This window comes from Sander lucioperca, chromosome 1, assembly GCF_008315115.2.
Source record: "Sander lucioperca isolate FBNREF2018 chromosome 1, SLUC_FBN_1.2, whole genome shotgun sequence".
In the NCBI taxonomy this organism is placed as follows: Eukaryota; Metazoa; Chordata; class Actinopteri; order Perciformes; family Percidae; genus Sander; species Sander lucioperca.
This window is the reverse complement of record NC_050173.1, coordinates 54,285,086-54,306,317: the sequence shown is the minus strand read 5'-3', so window position 1 is coordinate 54,306,317 and position 21,232 is coordinate 54,285,086. Positions and strand designations below refer to the sequence as shown.

Genomic DNA, 21,232 nt, shown 5'->3' with positions numbered 1-21,232 from the left:
GAAATGTTGCCTAACTGGACGCATTGCTAGAAACTCATCAGTCTCATGTTGTGTAACAACACTTGACATAGAAATAGCCCAATGTGACTAACCTCTAGAGGAGAGTCTGGTTCATCCAGGATGTTCTTTTCACTCTGTATCGCGCTGCATCGTGCCTGTAGAACTGGGGTCCATTATCAGCACGTTCGGACTACCAGCTCTCGCGACTACAGTCACTATCGTCGAGGTCCGTCGCCTGCACGCCCTCGTAATTGTACACGCGTGCGAGAGTCCCTGGCAAGTGTCTCTGAGAACGTGGTGAGAATATGGATCACAGGAGATGATGTGATACAGATGCGAGACTGTCTCCATCTGTAGTTTCCTGATATAATAACCACTAACACACGTGATGAGAGAAGGAAACGAACAGCAAAGCAACCCTCAAGTAAAAAGTCAGGTTGTCATGGTACTCCTTGTCGTGTGTAAAGTCATGTGACTTCAGACAGCACGTCAGGGAAGCTGTCCGCCAGCCGCCACGTAACAATGAACTGTAGCTGACGAGAGGCTGCCCGTTGTACTCACACGATAACAGTCAGTCGTGTTTCGACAGCATCGTTTATGCAGTGACTGGCGGATAGTTCTTATTTCTCTCCATTCTGTAAGCCCACTTCAAACAGCGCCCTGTCTGTGGCTTTCTGCGTTTATAGGAGAGCCAGCATTCTGTCCAAGTCCACATCAACAGCCACACTTAGTGACCAGATAGCCCACAGTCTGCTGAGCAGGCACCATTTCATCCACCAGAGAGCCACCCGTCGGACTGGGTACAGAACCTGAGGAGGTTGTCGTTCTGGTCTGGATCAGTATTTCACGTCCCATTGCTACTGAGTGGAGGAGAGCCTCCTCCTGCGCTTTGACGCGGAAGTGGAAGTCTTTGATCGCTCGTAGTCAAAGAGCGCACTGCCTGGATGACTCCACTATCAGCACAACGACAACATATAGAGACTGGCACTCGTTAACAGAGGAGTCCTCCAGTATGTAAGAAACACGGCATTCTGGTTCCAGTCAGCGTCTCTGGCTTTCACTGTGAAACAGATAGACCTGTGTGTTGTTTCTACGTGTAGGCCTCATATGAGCTCTCTCAAAGACAGGCGCGTTATCATTCCACATCAGAGATCTGTAAGGTGAAGTGACGCTGCTGGAGAGGGAGGTACTCCCTCATGTTCTTTTCACTCTGTATCCGCTGCATCGTCCCCTGTAGAACTGGGGTCCATTATCAGCACGTTCTGACTACCAGCTCTGCCGAACTTACAGTCACTCTTTCTGGAGTCAGTCGTCCTGCACACCTCGTAATTGTACACGTGTTGGAGAGTCCCTGTCCCCAAAGTGTCTGAGTAACGTGGTGGATAATATGGAATCACAGGGAGATTGGAGTGATACAGGATGCGAGACTGTCTCCATCTGTAGATTTTCACTGATATATAACCACTAAACACGTGATGAAGAGGAAGGAAACTACAGCCAAAGACAACACTAAGTAAAAGTCAGGTTGTCATTGTACTCCTTGTCGTGTGTAAAGTCAGTGAACTCAGACAGCACTTCAGGGAAGCTGTCCGCCACCGCCACGTTAACAATGACTGTAGCTGAACGAGAGGCTGCCCGTTGTCCTCCACTATAACATCAGTCTTTGTTTCACAGCATCTTATCAGTGACTTGGCGGATAGTTCTTATTTCTCCATTCTGTAAAGCCCACTTCAAACAGCGCCCTGTCTGTGGCTTTCTGCAGTTTATAGGAGAGCCAGGCATTCTGTCCAGAGTCCACATCAACAGCCACCACTTAGTGACCAGATAGCCCACATCTGCTGAACGAGCACCATTTCAGCCACCAGAGAGCCACAGTCTGGACTGGGTACAGAACCTGAGGAGGGTTGTCGTTCTGGTCCTGGATCAGTATTTTCACAGTCACATTGCTACTGAGTGGAGGAGAGCCTCCATCCTGCGCTTTGACGCGGAAGTGGAAGTCTTTGATCTGCTCGTAGTCAAAAGAGCGCACTGCATGGATGACTCCACTATCAGCACTAACGGACACATATGAGGAGACTGGCACTCCGTTAACAGAGGAGTCCTCCAGTATGTAAGAAACACGGGCATTCTGGTTCCAGTCAGCGTCTCTGGCTTTCACTGTGAATACAGAGAGACCTGGTGTGTTGTTTTCTACAATGTAGGCCTCATATGAGCTCCTCTCAAAGACAGGCGCGTTATCATTCACATCAGAGATCTGTAAGGTGAGAGTGACGCTGCTGGAGAGGGAGGGTACTCCCTCATCAGAGCAGGTAATAGTTATATTGTATTGAGAAGCGATCTCTCTGTCTAAATTGACCTCTGTAACTAAGTATAAAATCCATTTAATGTAGTTTGTATTTGAAGGGAATGCTACTGTCTATATTACACTCTACCTGTCCACTAGTCTCTGAATCTGGATCATTCACACTTAACATAGCTATAACAGTGTTTGGAGGTGAATCCTCTAATATGGACTCTGATTTAGAAACAATATTTATGTGAGGATTATTGTCATTTATATCAATAACATCAACTATTACTTTAGTGGAATCAGAGAGTCCCCCGCTGTCTACAACTTCAATATCCATTTCATACATTTTCGCCTTTTCATAATCTATTTCACCGATTAGGAAAATGTCTCCGGTTTTCGAATTAATCTTAAACAGTTCAGATAAAAGACGTTCGCTGGTGGATATCAGATATGATACTTCTCCGTAAGAGCCGATGTCTTTATCAGATGCACTTACAGTCGTTACGCTAGTGCCTTTGGGAGAATGTTCTAGTATTTTTGCTCTATACAGCGGTTTAGCGAATGTAGGTGCGTTGTCATTCGCATCTAATACATGACAATATCTGCATAGTCCCTGACATCTGCGGCTCCCCTCCGTCTACAGCAGTTAACAACAGTGAGATGTGTTCTTGCTTTTCTCGATCTAGAGGCTTCTGTAGAACCATCTCTACCTTTTTACTTCCGCCTGCCTGATTTCCAGGTTTTAATACAAAGTTATTAGTGGGACTAAGTGAATATCGCTGTAATCCATTCATCCCAATGTCAGAATCAATAGCTTTCTCTAATACAAATTTCGATCCTATCACAGCGGACTCGCTGATTTCAAAGCGTTTTTCTGCATTAGTAAAACTGGGGCTATTATCGTTTATGTCGGTGATCTCCACTGTTACACGAAACAGTTCCATTGGGTTTTCCAGAATTAACTGGAAATGTAAAGCACAAGGCGTCGTCTCTCCACATAAAGCCTCTCTGTCTATCCTCTCTTGGATAAGGAGGACTCCCCTTTCTTTATTCAGCCCGATGTATTCTACGCTGCCTCCTGTATAGACACGAGCTTTGCCTGATTTCAGCCTTTTAAGATCTAAACCTAAATCATGCGCTATGTTACCAACGACAGAGCCTTTCGCCATTTCTTCGGGAATAGAATAGCTGACCTGCCCGAGCACGTCGCTAAGACATAGCACCGAGAGAAACAACAGTACTTGCCGTCTCATTGTTCTGTCTGAGGTCGTTTCCTGCACCATTAAAACAAAAGCATCCCCAATGCAGTCAATGCGAAAGTAGATAACAAAAAATGTCCACACTTAAACTATACGAATGAACACAAGATATCCAGTTCAATAATTCCTTACAGGGCTCCTCATGAGCGCGGACTGTATATTCTGTCTTTCTCCGATGATATCCACCGTATGTACACGAAGGGGCAGGACACAGACAGAAAAAATAACATCTAGTTAAATAGCAACGCGCTTGCCAACAGCGACCCTTTGAGTTGAAAATACAAATTACAACAAGTGATATAAAAGACAACTACTGCAACGTTTTCTGGCAATAAAGCGAAAGTAAAAAGTAGGAAAAGCTGGCCAGTTATTTGACATATCCTACTGATATTTACCAACATATATAGTTTGATACTATGTGCTCAATTGATTTAGTAACATATTTAAATTGTGAAATTACAAAAGCAGTGCTTTTATAATTATAGTCTATATGAATAAAAGGTATGAAGACAAGACGAAACAAAAAAACACAACACATGGGTACATGCACTGTTGTCAGCAGCGGTAAGTGTCGCTGTCCATTGTGCTGAATGTGAATACTGAAACATTAGCCTAAACTCCTCAGGCATTTATAAATACTGTTTGCCGGACTGCTACTGCAGCCAACTTTCTCATGAAATGAATACCATGGTTATTGATTTGTATAAAATATGAAACATTGTGTTTGTTACAGTTTTCTAACCTCTAGAGGAGAGTCTGGTTCATCCAGGATGTTCTTTTCACTCTGTTTCCGCTGCATCGTCCCTGTAGAACTGGGGTCCATTATCAGCACGTTCTGACTACCAGCTCTGCCGAACTTACAGTCACTCTTTCTGGAGTCAGTCGTCCTGCACACCTCGTAATTGTACACGTGTTGGAGAGTCCCTGTCCCCAAAGTGTCTGAGTAACGTGGTGGATAATATGGAATCACAGGGAGATTGGAGTGATACAGAATGCGAGACTGTCTCCATCTGTAGATTTTCACTGATATAATAACCACTAAACACGTGATGAAGAGGAAGGAAACTACAGCCAAAGCCAACACTAAGTAAAAAGTCAGGTTGTCATTGTACTCCTTGTCATGTGTAAAGTCAGTGAACTCAGACAGCACTTCAGGGAAGCTGTCCGCCACCGCCACGTTAACAATGACTGTAGCTGAACGAGAGGGCTGCCCGTTGTCCTCCACTATAACAGTCAGTCTTTGTTTCACAGCATCTTTATCAGTGACTTGGCGGATAGTTCTTATTTCTCCATTCTGTAAGCCCACTTCAAACAGCGCCCTGTCTGTGGCTTTCTGTAGTTTATAGGAGAGCCAGGCATTCTGTCCAGAGTCCACATCAACAGCCACCACTTTAGTGACCAGATAGCCCACATCTGCTGAACGAGGAACCATTTCAGCCACCAGAGAGCCTCCAGTCTGGACTGGGTACAGAACCTGAGGAGGGTTGTCGTTCTGGTCCTGGATCAGTATTTTCACAGTCACATTGCTACTGAGTGGAGGAGAACCTCCATCCTGCGCTTTCACGCGGAAGTGGAAGTCTTTGATCTGCTCGTAGTCAAAAGAGCGCACTGCATGGATGACTCCACTATCAGCACTAACGGACACATATGAGGAGACTGGCACTCCGTTAACAGAGGAGTCCTCCAGTATGTAAGAAACACGGGCATTCTGGTTCCAGTCAGCGTCTCTGGCTTTCACTGTGAATATAGAGAGACCTGGTGTGTTGTTTTCTACAATGTAGGCCTCATATGAGCTCCTCTCAAAGACAGGCGCGTTATCATTCACATCAGAGATCTGTAAGGTGAGAGTGACGCTGCTGGAGAGGGAGGGTACTCCCTCATCAGAGCAGGTCACAGTTATATTATATTCAGAGGCTCTCTCTCTGTCTAATTCACTGTCTGTCACTAAACTATAGAAATTATTGGTTGATGATTTTAAAATGAAGGGTACATTTTCGTTAATAAAACATCGCACTTTTCCGTTTTCTCCTGAGTCCTTGTCCTCAATATTTATCATTGTAACAACTGTATTGAGTTTGGCATCCTCTGATATAACAGTTGACTTTGACATTATGTTGATTTCAGGCTTGTTGTCGTTTACATCTTGTAAATCAACAATCAATTACAAGAGTCTGTGAGTCCTCCATCGTCACTAGCACGTACATTTATTTGAAAATTTTGCGAGTCTTCAAAGTCAATATTTCCAATTAAAGTAACCTCACCAGTATCCCTGTTTATTTTAAATACTTTCCTGACATTTTCTAACGTATTTGTGATTGAATAAGTTATTTTACCGTTAGAGCCCTGATCTGCATCTGAGGCTGTAACAGTGGTAACAATTGTGCCTTTAGGTGAGTTCTCAGTAACTGTAGCCTTGTATGTTAGCTGTGTAAAAACGGGGGCGTTATCATTGACGTCTAAAACTGTAATGACAATCAGCATTGTTCCTGACATCTGCGGCTCTCCTCCATCTACAGCCGTTAACACAAGAGATATCTGCTCCTGATTCTCTCTGTCTAGAGGCTTCTGAAGCACCATCTCAACGTTTTTATTCCATCAGCGTTATTGTGCAGTTTCAAAGCAAAATTATCGGTTGGCCTTAATTCATAACTATGAACACTATTAATTCCAACATCAAGATCCACAGCCCTTTCTAGCACAAATTTTGCCCCGGTGATCGCTGACTCACTTATTTTGAATTGGATTTCCCTGTCTTCAAAGGTTGGAGCATTATCATTGATATCTGTGATCCGGACTGTAACACTGTAAAATTCCATAGGATTTTCCAAAATAATCTGAAAGTGTAAAGCACAAGGCGTCGTCTGTCTGCAGAGCACCTCTCTGTCGATTCTCTCTTTAACAAGAAGGACTCCTCTGTCTCTGTTCAGCTCGATGTACTCATCGATGTCTCGGGTATAGAGTCGAGCTTTGCCAGAAGCCAAACGTTTGGTTTCTAAACCTAAATCTTGTGCTATATTACCCACTAAAGAGCCTTTCGCCATTTCCTCCGGTATTGTGTAGCTGGCCTGCCCCATTACCGAGCCGAGCGAAAGGAGACAGATGAACAACAGCGCTTGTCCTTTCATTGTTCTATTCGAGTATTTTCTCAAAAACGTGTAACAGTCCGGTTATATATCCGATAAACTGAAATCAATCCCAGTGACAAACATCCATTTCGCAGCTGTATAATCCAAACAGTAAAACCAACAGTCTCGGAGGTCGTCGTGTCGGTTATCAGATATTCTAAATATCCAGAAAGTCGGTTCTTTCCCGTCGTGTTCTCTCTTCATTATGGTGATGTTAAATAGGAGGTGCTGCTACAGCCCTACTCTCAGCCGTGCACACTGTGGTCAACAGCGGCCCTAAGAGTCCATAATACAAAACTGCAGAATACCAACATGAATTATTCATTCCAACAGACGTACTGCTAGGAAAGTGTAACTTGAAATAATGTTATAAAAGCTATATAGGTGATATGATCCACCAACCCAAACGGTGAGTCGCCACTTCAAAACAGTTTATGGTTCTAATTTGTCACTTTTGTTTGCATATTCAGTCATGATGGGTCTATAAAAGGATGTACCACATCTCACTAAAAGTAGAAAAAACTACGAAAATGAACTGGTAGGCCTAAAAAATGAGAGCATGAAGAGGACCAAGCAGAGACTACAAAAGTCGCTGTCCGAGGTCCTGAAATAATGAAAGTCTTACAAATGGCCAACACTAATGGCAATCACAAGCCATTTCATGCAGACAAAAATCATTGCACACTTAAGACATTAAAGGGTCACTAAAGTGAATTAATGTTTATTGCAAAACTTTGTGTATAACAAGCACTCGGTAAAAACTTGTATGCTCAATCTGAAAAAAAAAAAAAAATAATAAAATAAAATTATTTCAGTACCGAAAGAGTCACCTGGAAATTCAATCAGACCAAATACTGACACAAAGTCTAACTCCAAAGCCAGATTACTGACTCAAAGCAATGTTGCCATGAAAAGGAGCAATACAAAACATTTTAAAATAATATGTATGAAAACAAGGTGAAAGCTGTCTGACCTCTAAGGGCGATATCAGTCTGCTTTATCACAATACAACTAAGTTAAAGTGATGTGCGTGTAAAATAATATAACAGTCATCATTGAGAATGTAGGTAATGGGATTATGTTCATGGTTCTAAAAATGTTGAAACCGCGTTAAGCAGTTCCCTAACAATGCAACTAAACACAAAAGAGAAAGGAAGTCACAGAGTAGAAGCTACATGATTGAACTGACCTCTAGAGGAGAGTCTGGTTCATCCAGGATGCTCTTTTCACTCTGTATCCGCTGCATCGTCCCTGTAGAACTGGGGTCCATTATCAGCACGTTCTGACTACCAGCTCTGCCGAACTTACAGTCACTCTTTCTGGAGTCAGTCGTCCTGCACACCTCGTAATTGTACACGTGTTGGAGAGTCCCTGTCCCCAAAGTGTCTGAGTAACGTGGTGGATAATATGGAATCACAGGGAGATTGGAGTGATACAGGATGCGAGACTGTCTCCATCTGTAGATTTTCACTGATATAATAACCACTAAACACGTGATGAAGAGGAAGGAAACTACAGCCAAAGCCAACACTAAGTAAAAAGTCAGATTGTCATTGTACTCCTTGTCGTGTGTAAAGTCAGTGAACTCAGACAGCACTTCAGGGAAGCTGTCCGCCACCGCCACGTTAACAATGACTGTAGCTGAACGAGAGGGCTGCCCGTTGTCCTCCACTATAACAGTCAGTCTTTGTTTCACAGCATCTTTATCAGTGACTTGGCGGATAGTTCTTATTTCTCCATTCTGTAAGCCCACTTCAAACAGCGCCCTGTCTGTGGCTTTCTGCAGTTTATAGGAGAGCCAGGCATTCTGTCCAGAGTCCACATCAACAGCCACCACTTTAGTGACCAGATAGCCCACATCTGCTGAACGAGGCACCATTTCAGCCACCAGAGAGCCTCCAGTCTGGACTGGGTACAGAACCTGAGGAGGGTTGTCGTTCTGGTCCTGGATCAGTATTTTCACAGTCACATTGCTACTAAGTGGAGGAGAGCCTCCATCCTGCGCTTTGACGCGGAATTGGAAATCTTTGATCTGTTCGTAGTCAAAAGAGCGCACTGCATGGATGACTCCACTATCAGCACTAACGGACACATATGAGGAGACTGGCACTCCGTTAACAGAGGAGTCCTCCAGTATGTAAGAAACACGGGCATTCTGGTTCCAGTCAGCGTCTCTGGCTTTCACTGTGAATACAGAGAGACCTGGTGTGTTGTTTTCTACAATGTAGGCCTCATATGAGCTCCTCTCAAAGACAGGCGCGTTATCATTCACATCAGAGATCTGTAAGGTGAGAGTGACGCTGCTGGAGAGGGAGGGCACTCCCTCATCAGAGCAGGTCACAGTTATATTATACTTAGAGGCTCTCTCTCTGTCTAATTCACTGTCTGTCACTAAACTATAGAAATCATTAGAAGAAGTGGTAATAGTGAATGGTATGTTGCCATTTATTCGACAGTTCACTTGACCATTGTTACTTGAATCTGGGTCAAGAACACTAAACATAACTATAACTGTATTTTGGGAAGAATCTTCTGGGATTGAGTCAGATTTGGAAAGTATACTGATTACAGGCTTATTATCATTAATATCAATAACATCAACAATAATTTTACTGGAATCAGAAAGACCACCGCTGTCTTGAGCTTCGATATCAATTTGGTAATACTTGGCTTTTTCAAAGTCAACTTCACCAACTAATATTACGTCACCGTTTTCATTTATTGTAAATATATCAGACACACTATCCATGGTGGACGACACTGAATAATAAACTTCCCCGTTTGTCCCTTTATCTGCATCCGAAGCACTCACTGTTGTCACAGTTGTTCCTTTCTGAGAATTTTCGGCGATGGCTGCCTTGTAAACCGACTGCATAAAAACAGGAGCATTGTCGTTTACATCGAGCACGGTCACATAAATCTTTACTGTACCAGACATCTGAGGATCTCCTCCATCTACAGCTGTTAACAACAACGATATTTGTTCCTCTTTCTCTCGATCTAACGGCTTGTGCAAGATCATTTCGACCTTTTTAATTACATCTGCATGCGTTTGTATTTTCAGCATAAAATTATCTGTAGATTTCAAGCTGTAATTTTTCAGGCCATTTACGCCAATGTCTGCATCAACTGCCCTTTCTAACACAAATTTAGATCCTGTAACTGCGGATTCGCTAATTTCAAAACGTTTCTCGTCATTTTTAAAACTGGGACTGTTGTCGTTGATGTCGGTAATCTCTACTGTTATTCGAAAAAGCTCCATTGGATTTTCTAGAATAATCTGCAAATGTAAAGCACAAGGCGTCGTCTGTCCGCAGAGCGACTCTCTGTCGATTCTCTCTTTAACGAGGAGGACTCCCCGTTCTCTATTTAGCTCAATGTATTCTGCACTGTCGCCCGTAAATATACGGGCTTTACCTGACTTTAGTCTTTTCACATCCAATCCTAAATCCCGTGCTATGTTGCCCACTACAGAGCCCTTTGCCATTTCCTCCGGAATAGAGTAGCTGACTTGACCGAGAACTGATCCAAGAGAGAAGATTGAGATGAAAAGCAGTACTTGCCGTGCCATTGTTCTATCCATATACGTTTGCGCCACAAAAAGACTGTTACACTCGGTTTCACAAAAACAATATCTCCATGTGAAAATAAATTGATAAAGGAATATTAAGTAAATCCACAAATTTTGAACGACTCGATCCGGCTCAGCGTGTCCGAAAGGATGAAATGTCAGTGAAAAATGCTTTCACCCTTTTTCTTTCTCTGAAATAACGACATGATATGGGAGGATCTGCTTCAAATCATGTCCACAGCTGCAACGCCTTAACCAACAGCGGCCCATGGAGTTCAAAAAGTGAAATTGCAAGAACATTAAACCTAATATTAGTTGAAATAGTTTAGGAATATGCATTATATGCTATACTGGTGTTATAAAACAACTTAAAAATTAGTCATCAAAAAGAGTGCGACGTCACTCCAGCTATCACATAAATGGCAGATACAGAAAATAACCACAACTGAAAGCACATTATTACAACTATATGACAAAAAAACAGAGAGAGAGAAATGCCTCTGACCAAGGTGCTGACATTCTGTTGTCAGAGATAACACATATTTAAACATGTAACTTTAACATAACCAAAGGCGGACGTTTCTAACCTCTAGAGGAGAGTCGGGTTCATCCAGGATGTTCTTTTCACTCTGTATCCGCTGCATCGTCCCTGTAGAACTGGGGTCCATTATCAGCACGTTCTGACTACCAGCTCTGCCGAACTTACAGTCACTCTTTCTGGAGTCAGTCGTCCTGCACACCTCGTAATTGTACACGTGTTGGAGAGTCCCTGTCCCCAAAGTGTCTGAGTAACGTGGTGGATAATATGGAATCACAGGGAGATTGGAGTGATACAGGATGCGAGACTGTCTCCATCTGTAGATTTTCACTGATATAATAACCACTAAACACGTGATGAAGAGGAAGGAAACTACAGCCAAAGCCAACACTAAGTAAAAAGTCAGGTTGTCATTGTACTCCTTGTCGTGTGTAAAGTCAGTGAACTCAGACAGCACTTCAGGGAAGCTGTCCGCCACCGCCACGTTAACAATGACTGTAGCTGAACGAGAGGGCTGCCCGTTGTCCTCCACTATAACAGTCAGTCTTTGTTTCACAGCATCTTTATCAGTGACTTGGCGGATAGTTCTTATTTCTCCATTCTGTAAGCCCACTTCAAACAGCGCCCTGTCTGTGGCTTTCTGCAGTTTATAGGAGAGCCAGGCATTCTGTCCAGAGTCCACATCAACAGCCACCACTTTAGTGACCAGATAGCCCACATCTGCTGAACGAGGCACCATTTCAGCCACCAGAGAACCTCCAGTCTGGACTGGGTACAGAACCTGAGGAGGGTTGTCGTTCTGGTCCTGGATCAGTATTTTCACAGTCACATTGCTACTGAGTGGAGGAGAGCCTCCATCCTGCGCTTTGACGCGGAAGTGGAAGTCTTTGATCTGCTCGTAGTCAAAAGAGCGCACTGCATGGATGACTCCACTATCAGCACTAACGGACACATATGAGGAGACTGGCACTCCGTTAACTGAGGAGTCCTCCAGTATGTAAGAAACACGGGCATTCTGGTTCCAGTCAGCGTCTCTGGCTTTCACTGTGAATATAGAGAGACCTGGTGTGTTGTTTTCTACAATGTAGGCCTCATATGAGCTCCTCTCAAAGACAGGCGCGTTATCATTCACATCAGAGATCTGTAAGGTGAGAGTGACGCTGCTGGAGAGGGAGGGCACTCCCTCATCAGAGCAGGTCACAGTTATATTATACTCAGAGGCTCTCTCTCTGTCTAATTCACTGTCTGTCACTAAACTATAGAAATTATTTGTCGATGTTTTCAGAGTGAAGGGTATATTTTCGCTAATGAAGCATTTCACGTTTCCGTTTTCTCCTGAATCTAAGTCCTCTATATTTATCATTGTAACAACTGTATTGAGTTTGGCATCCTCTGATATAACAGTTGACTTTGACATTATGTTGATTTCAGGCTTGTTGTCATTTTCATCTTGCACATCAACAATCAATTTACAAGAGTCTGTGAGTCCTCCATCGTCACTAGCAAGTAAATGTATTTGAAAGTGTCTTGACTTTTCGAAGTCAATGTTTCCAATTAATGAAACTTCGCCGTTTTCTTTATTTACCTCAAATAACTTCCTGATATTGTCCAGTGTATTTGTGATTGAATACGTTATTTCACCGTTAGAGCCCTGATCTACATCTGAGGCTGTAACAGTGGCAACAATTGTGCCTTTAGGTGAGTTCTCAGTAACTGTAGCCTTGTATGTTGGCTGTGTAAAAACGGGGGCGTTATCGTTAGCGTCTAAAACTGTAATGACAATCAGCATTGTTCCTGACATCTGCGGCTCTCCTCCATCTACAGCCGTTAACACAAGAGATATCTGCTCCTGATTCTCTCTGTCTAAAGGTTTTTGTAGTACAATTTCAACGTTTTTATTTCCATCAGCTTTATTGTGCAGTTTCAGTGCAAAATTATCTGTTGGTTTTAAATTGTAGTTTTGAATATCATTAACTCCAACATCAAGATCCACAGCCCTTTCTAGCACAAATTTTGCTCCGTTGATCGCCGACTCGCTAATTTTGAATTTCATCTCATTTTTCTCAAAGGTCGGTGAATTATCATTGATATCTGTGATCTGGACGGTAACAGTGTAAAACTCCATAGGATTCTCCAAAATAATCTGAAAATGTAAAGCGCAAAGCGCCGTCTCTGTACACAGCACCTCTCTGTCGATTCTCTCTTTGACGAGGAGGACTCCCCTTTCTCTGCTCAGCTCGATGTACTCGTCGGTGTTCCTCGTATAGATCTTAGCTTTACCTGACATTAAACGTTTTATTTCTAAACCTAAATCTTGCGCTATATTGCCCACCAAAGAGCCTTTCGCCATTTCCTCCGGAATAGAGTAGCTGACCTGCCCGAACACCGAGTCAAAGGAAAGGAGAGTGATAAACAACAGTACTTGCCGATTCATTGTTCTATCCGTTTTCCCCAGTGAGACTCCACAGTCTGCTTATAGTCCAAACAAAACATATACCACAATGTCAAATCTCAAAGGAACAGCTGCATAACCGACTCATTGGAGGAAAGTCTTGGAGATCAAAATCTTTCCTCTTCTTTTTCAAAAATGCTCCACAACCAGAACTGTCTGTTCTTTCCCGTCGTGTTCTCTCTGTACTGTGGCGATGTTACATGGGAGGTGCTGCTACAATCCTGCTCTCATTCATCAACACTCTGGTCAACAGCGGCCCTAACAGTCCATATTATAAAACTGCAGAACATCGACTAAAATTCAGCACAGGCGACCTCAGTGTAAACTATCTGGAAATGTATTTACAACACATACGTAATATTTTGGATATTACAAACGACTACAGGAAGACATTATTTAAATGTATCGTGTTTACTGTTTAGACCGTTTTACTAATTATATATTCAAAGATAATAGATACACAATGAATGACACCATGTTAATCAGATCTTGCAGATATATCAGCGATTGGGTGGATACACAATTAAATTGAAAGATCGGAAAGTAAAAAACAAAATACCTTGGAAAATCAAAAGGTGCATCTGCCTAATGATAATTATTGACAAAAAATGAGAAGAACACAGAAAGAGATTGATATTAAAACTGTGGAAACAGCAGTTGACAGACAGGTTAAACATGCGGCTGTCCTATGCATGTCGCTGTCCGCAGTTCTGATGTGAATTAACTCTGAATGAGAGCCCAAACTCCCAGACTGCACGAGCTGTTGTTCGGATAACGTGATGCCATAAAGAGCCATATTAACTGGAAAACTCATAGTACTACTACTACTACTACTACTACTAATAATAATAATAATAATAATAATAAACAATAATCATTATAAAACCAATACATCGCGTCCTATAAGAAGACAGATAGAAGTTAAAATGTAGGGTATTTCAAATTCCTTTGAGGAAAGAAGGCGAAGTTAGCACAAAATGTCTGAAAAAAGTAACTACTTTACAATGTTAAAGCATAAAACTACCTTAACACAAAATGTCCCTCATAATTGTTTGATCCCCTGTTTGTTACTCAAAAAATAGTTGTGTAAAGCGGCCTACACATGATCTGCGGCAAAACCGATCTGCGCAGGCTGTTCCATTGATTTCCTATGGGGAGAGCGTCGCACACCGCTTGTAATTGCGGCGCTTCGCTCAAAGTTAAAATTATTTCAACTTTGACTTCGTTGACGCTGACCTATATAGGCACAACCATGGGCGCAGCCAATTCCAGAACGTTCCGTTGCTGCGCTTTGCCTCTTAGCTCTTTGCCATAACCTCGCGGTTTTGCCACTGATCATGTGTAGGCGGCTTAACATTAACAACATTTTAAATCACGAAGACGGAATTAAAGCAGTCTGACCTCCAGAGGAGAGTCTGGATCATCCAGGATGTTCTTCTCACTCTGTATCCGCTGCATCGTCCCTGTAGAACTGGGGTCCATTATCAGCACGTTCTGACTACCAGCTCTGCCGAACTTACAGTCACTCTTTCTGGAGTCAGTCGTCCTGCACACCTCGTAATTGTACACGTGTTGGAGAGTCCCTGTCCCCAAAGTGTCTGAGTAACGTGGTGGATAATATGGAATCACAGGGAGATTGGAGTGATACAGGATGCGAGACTGTCTCCACCTGTAGATTTTCACTGATATAATAACCACTAAACACGTGATGAAGAGGAAGGAAACTACAGCCAAAGACAACACTAAGTAAAAAGTCAGGTTGTCATTGTACTCCTTGTCGTGTGTAAAGTCAGTGAACTCAGACAGCACTTCAGGGAAGCTGTCCGCCACCGCCACGTTAACAATGACTGTAGCTGAACGAGAGGGCTGCCCGTTGTCCTCCACTATAACAGTCAGTCTTTGTTTCACAGCATCTTTATCAGTGACTTGGCGGATAGTTCTTATTTCTCCATTCTGTAAGCCCACTTCAAACAGCGCCCTGTCTGTGGCTTTCTGCAGTTTATAGGAGAGCCAGGCATTCTGTCCAGAGTCCACATCAACAGCCACCACTTTAGTGACCAGATAGCCCACATCTGCTGAACGAGGCACCATTTCAGCCACTAGAGAGCCACCAGTCTGGACTGGGTACAGAACCTGAGGAGGGTTGTCGTTCTGGTCCTGGATCAGTATTTTCACAGTCACATTGCTACTGAGTGGAGGAGAGCCTCCATCCTGCGCTTTCACGCGGAAGTGGAAGTCTTTGATCTGCTCGTAGTCAAAAGAGCGCACTGCATGGATGACTCCACTATCAGCACTAACGGACACATATGAGGAGACTGGCACTCCGTTAACAGAGGAGTCCTCCAGTATGTAAGAAACACGGGCATTCTGGTTCCAGTCAGCGTCTCTGGCTTTCACTGTGAATATAGAGAGACCTGGTGTGTTGTTTTCTACAAAGTAGGCCTCATATGAGCTCCTCTCAAAGACAGGCGCGTTATCATTCACATCAGAGATCTGTAAGGTGAGAGTGACGCTGCTGGAGAGGGAGGGTACTCCCTCATCAAAGCAGCTCACAGTTATATTATACTCAGAGGCTCTCTCTCTGTCTAATTCACTGTCTGTCACTAAACTATAGAAATTATTGGTTGATGATTTTAAAATGAAGGGTAGGTTTTCGCTGATAAAACATTTCACGTTACCGTTTTCTCCAGTGTCCTTGTCTTCAATATTTATCATTGTAACAACTGTATTCAGTTCGGCATCCTCTGATATAACAGTTGACTTTGACATTATGTTGATTTCAGGCTTGTTGTCATTTTCATCTTGCACATCAACAATCAATTTACAAGAGTCTGTGAGTCCTCCATCGTCACTAGCAAGTACATTTATTTGAAAGTGTCTTGACTTTTCGAAGTCGATGTTTCCAATTAATGAAACTTCACCATTTTCTTTATTTACCTCAAATACTTTCCTGACATTTTCTAACGTATTTGTTATTGAATAAGTTATTTCACCGTTGGAACCCTGATCTACATCTGAGGCTGTAACAGTGGCAACAACTGTGCCTTTAGGTGAGTTCTCAGTAACTGTAGCCTTGTATGTTGGCTGTGTAAAAACGGGGGCGTTATCGTTAGCGTCTAAAACTGTAATGACAATCAGCATTGTTCCTGACATCTGCGGCTCTCCTCCATCTACAGCCGTTAACACAAGAGATATCTGCTCCTGATTCTCTCTGTCTAGAGGCTTCTGAAGCACCATCTCAACGTTTTTATTCCCATCAGCGTTATTGTGCAGTTTCAGTGCAAAATTATCTGTTGGTTTTAATTCGTAGTTTTGAACACCGTTGATTCCAACATCAAGATCCACAGCCCTTTCTAGCACAAATTTTGCTCCGCTAATCGCCGACTCGCTAATTTTGAATTTCATCTCATTTATCTCAAAGGTCGGTGAATTATCATTGATATCTGTGATCTGGACGGTAACAGTGTAAAACTCCATAGGATTCTCCAAAATAATCTGAAAATGTAAAGCGCAAAGCGCCGTCTCTGTACACAGCACCTCTCTGTCGATTCTCTCTTTGACGAGGAGGACTCCCCTTTCTCTGCTCAGCTCGATGTACTCGTCGGTGTTCCTCGTATAGATCTTAGCTTTACCTGACATTAAACGTTTTATTTCTAAACCTAAATCTTGCGCTATATTGCCCACCAAAGAGCCTTTCGCCATTTCCTCCGGAATAGAGTAGCTGACCTGCCCGAACACCGAGTCAAAGGAAAGGAGAGTGATAAACAACAGTACTTGCCGATTCATTGTTCTATCCGTTTTCCCCAGTGAGACTCCACAGTCTGCTTATAGTCCAAACAAAAACATATACCACAATGTCAAATCTCAAATGAACAGCTGCATAACCGACTCATTGGAGGAAAGTCTTGCAGATCAAAATCTTTCCTCTTCTTTTTCAAAAATGCTCCACAACCAGAACTGTCCGTTCGTTCACGTCGTGTTCTCTCTGTACTGTGGCGATGTTACATGGGAGGTGCTGCTACAACCCTGCTCTCATTCATCAACACTCTGGTCAACAGCGGCCCTAAGAGTCCATATTATAAAACTGCAGAACATCGACTAAAATTCAGCTCAGGCGACCTCAGTGTAAACTATCTGGAAATGTATTTACAACACATACGTTAATCAGATATTGCAGACATATGTTAGAAATAGGATGGATATAACATCAAATTGAAAGATTTGAAAATAATAAATATATCTCGGAAATCAAATGTTTCACTACATAATCATAATAATTGACAAATAATGAGAAGAACACATGAAGAGATTGATATTAAAACTGTGGAAACAGCAGTTGACAGACAGGTTAAACATGCGGCTGTCCTATGCATGTCGCTGTCCGAAGTTCTGAAGTGAATCAACTCTGAATGAGAGCCCAAACTCCCAGACTGCACGAGCTTTTGTTCGAATAACTTGATCCCATAAAGAGCCATATTAGATGGGAAATATTTTTTTTTTAGAAACCTTTATATCTAAAATATTAATTTTACTTCCACTACTACTGCTAATACTACTAGTAGTTATACTACTAAAAACAACACCTATAATAATAATAATAATAATAATAATAATAATAATTCTTCTTCTTCTTCTTCTTCTTCTTATTATTATTATTATTATTAATATTTAAACAATACATCGTGTCTTTCAAGAAAACAGATTGAAGTTAAAATGTTTTAAAAAGTAACCAGTTTATATTGTTCGATAGAGCATACAACTCTGTCCCTTAACGCAAAATATCCCTCACAATTGCATGCTCACCCGTTTCTTACTAAACAAACAGTTGTATAACAAAAATTATATTTTAAATCATTAAGAATACACTGAAACGGTATTTAAGCGGTCTAACCTCTAGAGGAGAGTCTGGTTCATCCAGGATGTTCTTTTCACTCTGTATCCGCTGCATCGTCCCTGTAGAACTGGGGTCCATTATCAGCACGTTCTGACTACCAGCTCTGCCGAACTTATGGTCACTCTTTCTGGAGTCAGTCGTCCTGCACACCTCGTAATTGTACACGTGTTGGAGAGTCCCTGTCCCCAAAGTGTCTGAGTAACGTGGTGGATAATATGGAATCACAGGGAGATTGGAGTGATACAGGATGCGAGACTGTCTCCATCTGTAGATTTTCACTGATATAATAACCACTAAACACGTGATGAAGAGGAAGGAAACTACAGCCAAAGCCAACACTAAGTAAAAAGTCAGGTTGTCATTGTACTCCTTGTCGTGTGTAAAGTCAGTGAACTCAGACAGCACTTCAGGGAAGCTGTCCGCCACCGCCACGTTAACAATGACTGTAGCTGAACGAGAGGGCTGCCCGTTGTCCTCCACTATAACAGTCAGTCTTTGTTTCACAGCATCTTTATCAGTGACTTGGCGGATAGTTCTTATTTCTCCATTCTGTAAGCCCACTTCAAACAGCGCCCTGTCTGTGGCTTTCTGCAGTTTATAGGAGAGCCAGGCATTCTGTCCAGAGTCCACATCAACAGCCACCACTTTAGTGACCAGATAGCCCACATCTGCTGAACGAGGCACCATTTCAGCCACTAGAGAGCCACCAGTCTGGACTGGGTACAGAACCTGAGGAGGGTTGTCGTTCTGGTCCTGGATCAGTATTTTCACAGTCACATTGCTACTGAGTGGAGGAGAACCTCCATCCTGCGCTTTCACGCGGAAGTGGAAGTCTTTGATCTGCTCGTAGTCAAAAGAGCGCACTGCATGGATGACTCCACTATCAGCACTAACGGACACATATGAGGAGACTGGCACTCCGTTAACAGAGGAGTCCTCCAGTATGTAAGAAACACGGGCATTCTGGTTCCAGTCAGCGTCTCTGGCTTTCACTGTGAATACAGAGAGACCTGGTGTGTTGTTTTCTACAATGTAGGCCTCATATGAGCTCCTCTCAAAGACAGGCGCGTTATCATTCACATCAGAGATCTGTAAGGTGAGAGTGACGCTGCTGGAGAGGGAGGGTACTCCCTCATCAGAGCAGGTCACAGTTATATTATACTCAGATGCTGTCTCTCTGTCTAAATCACTGTCTATCACTAGATTAAAAAAAATATTTGACGTTGGTTTTAATGTAACAGGAATATGTTCATTTATTGCGCAGTGAACCTTGCCATTATCTCCGGAATCTAGGTCCTGAACATTTACCATAGTGACAACTGTTGATGGTTTAGAGTCCTCGGAAACTACATTAGTCTGTGACATTATATTAATAACTGGCTTGTTATCATTAATGTCTATTACTTCAACCGTAATTTTACATGAATCTGTCAGCCCCCCTTCATCACTGGCTTGCACGTGTATTTGATAGTAGCGTGCCTTTTCATAATCTGCATTACTTTTTGAGATCAAATCTCCGTTTAATTCATTAATTTCAAACATGTCTCGTACATCCGCAGCTGAGTTGGATATTGAATACGTAACCTTGGAGTTTGACCCTTTATCAGCATCTGAAGCACTGACCTTGGTTATGACTGTACCTTTAGGGGCGTTCTCAGGTATTGTAGCTCTATAAACAGTCTTTGTAAAAACAGGTGCATTGTCATTGGCATCGAGCACTGTAACATGTATCTGTGCCGTGCCAGATAGGTTTGGTTCCCCTCCGTCAACCGCAGTTAACACTAGAAATATATCCTCCTGTTTTTCTCTATCAAGTGATTTTTGTAAAATCATTTCAACTATCTTTTCTCCATCGGGCTGATCTTTCAATTTCAAAACAAAATTGTCGGTTTTAGTCAGAAAATAACTCTGTAGACTATTCATGCCAACATCGGGATCTATTGCCCTCTCTAACAAAATTTTGCTCCTATCACAGCAGATTCACTTATTTTAAACTTCATGTCAGGTTTTTCAAATATTGGGGCGTTATCATTTATATCTGTGATTTCGACAGCAACAGTGTAAAATTCCATAGGACTTTCTAAAATAACCTGGAAATGCAAAGCACAGGGCGTCGTCTGTCCACACAGCGTCTCTCTGTCTATTTTCTCCTTGATAAGGAGGACTCCTCGTTCTCTGTTCAGCTCAATGTATTCTGCGCTGTCTCCTGTAAAAATCCGAGCTTTGCCTAATGTTAGTCTTTTTCTGTCTAAACCTAAATCCTGGGCAATGTTACCGATTAATGAGCCTTTTGCCAATTCCTCAGGAATGGAGTAGCTGACTTGGCAGAGTACCGATGCGAGAGAAAGGATTGAGATAAACAACAACACTTGCCGCCTCATTGTTCTGTCTGGCATTTCCATGCAACATGTATCCCGTTATTTCCGTTGGAAATAAAATCCCGTTATTTCCGTTGGAAATAAAATCCGATGTATTTCCTCGGTAAATACAACAATTTGAAGAAATTAATGAATTACTGTTAACTGCAGCTGTCCGCGTCGATGATGACTGCTCTCTTACCCTGTAATATTCGCACTGCGTGTCTGTTTCCTCTGATTTAGGAAAGAAAAGACGATGGGGGAGGTACTGCTGAAACCTGTCTAGTTATCACAGATTGGGCAACAGCGGCCCTAAGAGTTCACTGTAATGTATTACACAAATCTATGCAAATGAAAAAGTATTAAAGCTTATCAGTTGGCAGAGAGACCAGGTACATGTCAGCTATTTTAACCTCAACACTTCGCCTTGAAACGAACGTTGAGAAAAGACATTTAAATGTAAAGGTACACCAACCTAAATCAGAAAGCAGTGCATTAAGCCTTTATGAGGGGGGTTCAAACACATATCAAATATAGGCCTAATCTTGTTTCTGGAGAAGCAATGCCTTTTCTATTTATACACAAAGAATGACGATGGGTCTTGAAAGCGTAGGTTGTATCGTTTGGCGATGTTGGCCAGTGGTAAATTAGCAGCAACACCAGGCGACACCTAAGAATAATCTTTAAAGATAAACAGTCTGAAATAATCCATAATGAGTAGCATGTATATGGCGATCCTGAATGGA

The 21,232-nt window shown here is 42.4% G+C and overlaps 3 protein-coding genes and 2 pseudogenes across 3 annotated transcripts; all 5 read right to left on the bottom strand.

The window, feature by feature from the left end:
* Window positions 1–4,261: 4,261 nt before the first annotated feature.
* Window positions 4,262–7,138, bottom strand: LOC118496035 (annotated as a pseudogene).
* A 692-nt stretch (window positions 7,139–7,830) lies between these two features.
* Window positions 7,831–10,722, bottom strand: LOC116052464 (protocadherin gamma-A11-like). The gene has a single exon (XM_031303203.2). It carries the CDS (start codon window positions 10,255–10,257, stop codon window positions 7,846–7,848), a length of 2,412 nt encoding a protein of 803 aa, XP_031159063.2. The 5' UTR covers window positions 10,258–10,722; the 3' UTR covers window positions 7,831–7,845.
* Window positions 10,723–10,787: 65 nt separating this feature from the next.
* Window positions 10,788–13,267, bottom strand: LOC118496033 (protocadherin beta-16-like). The gene has a single exon (XM_036006057.1). It carries the CDS (start codon window positions 13,215–13,217, stop codon window positions 10,803–10,805), a length of 2,415 nt encoding a protein of 804 aa, XP_035861950.1. The 5' UTR covers window positions 13,218–13,267; the 3' UTR covers window positions 10,788–10,802.
* A 1,227-nt stretch (window positions 13,268–14,494) lies between these two features.
* Window positions 14,495–17,372, bottom strand: LOC118496034 (protocadherin beta-16-like). The gene has a single exon (XM_036006063.1). It carries the CDS (start codon window positions 17,019–17,021, stop codon window positions 14,622–14,624), a length of 2,400 nt encoding a protein of 799 aa, XP_035861956.1. The 5' UTR covers window positions 17,022–17,372; the 3' UTR covers window positions 14,495–14,621.
* Window positions 17,373–17,991: 619 nt separating this feature from the next.
* Window positions 17,992–20,710, bottom strand: LOC118496023 (annotated as a pseudogene).
* Between the last annotated feature and the right edge of the window lie 522 nt (window positions 20,711–21,232).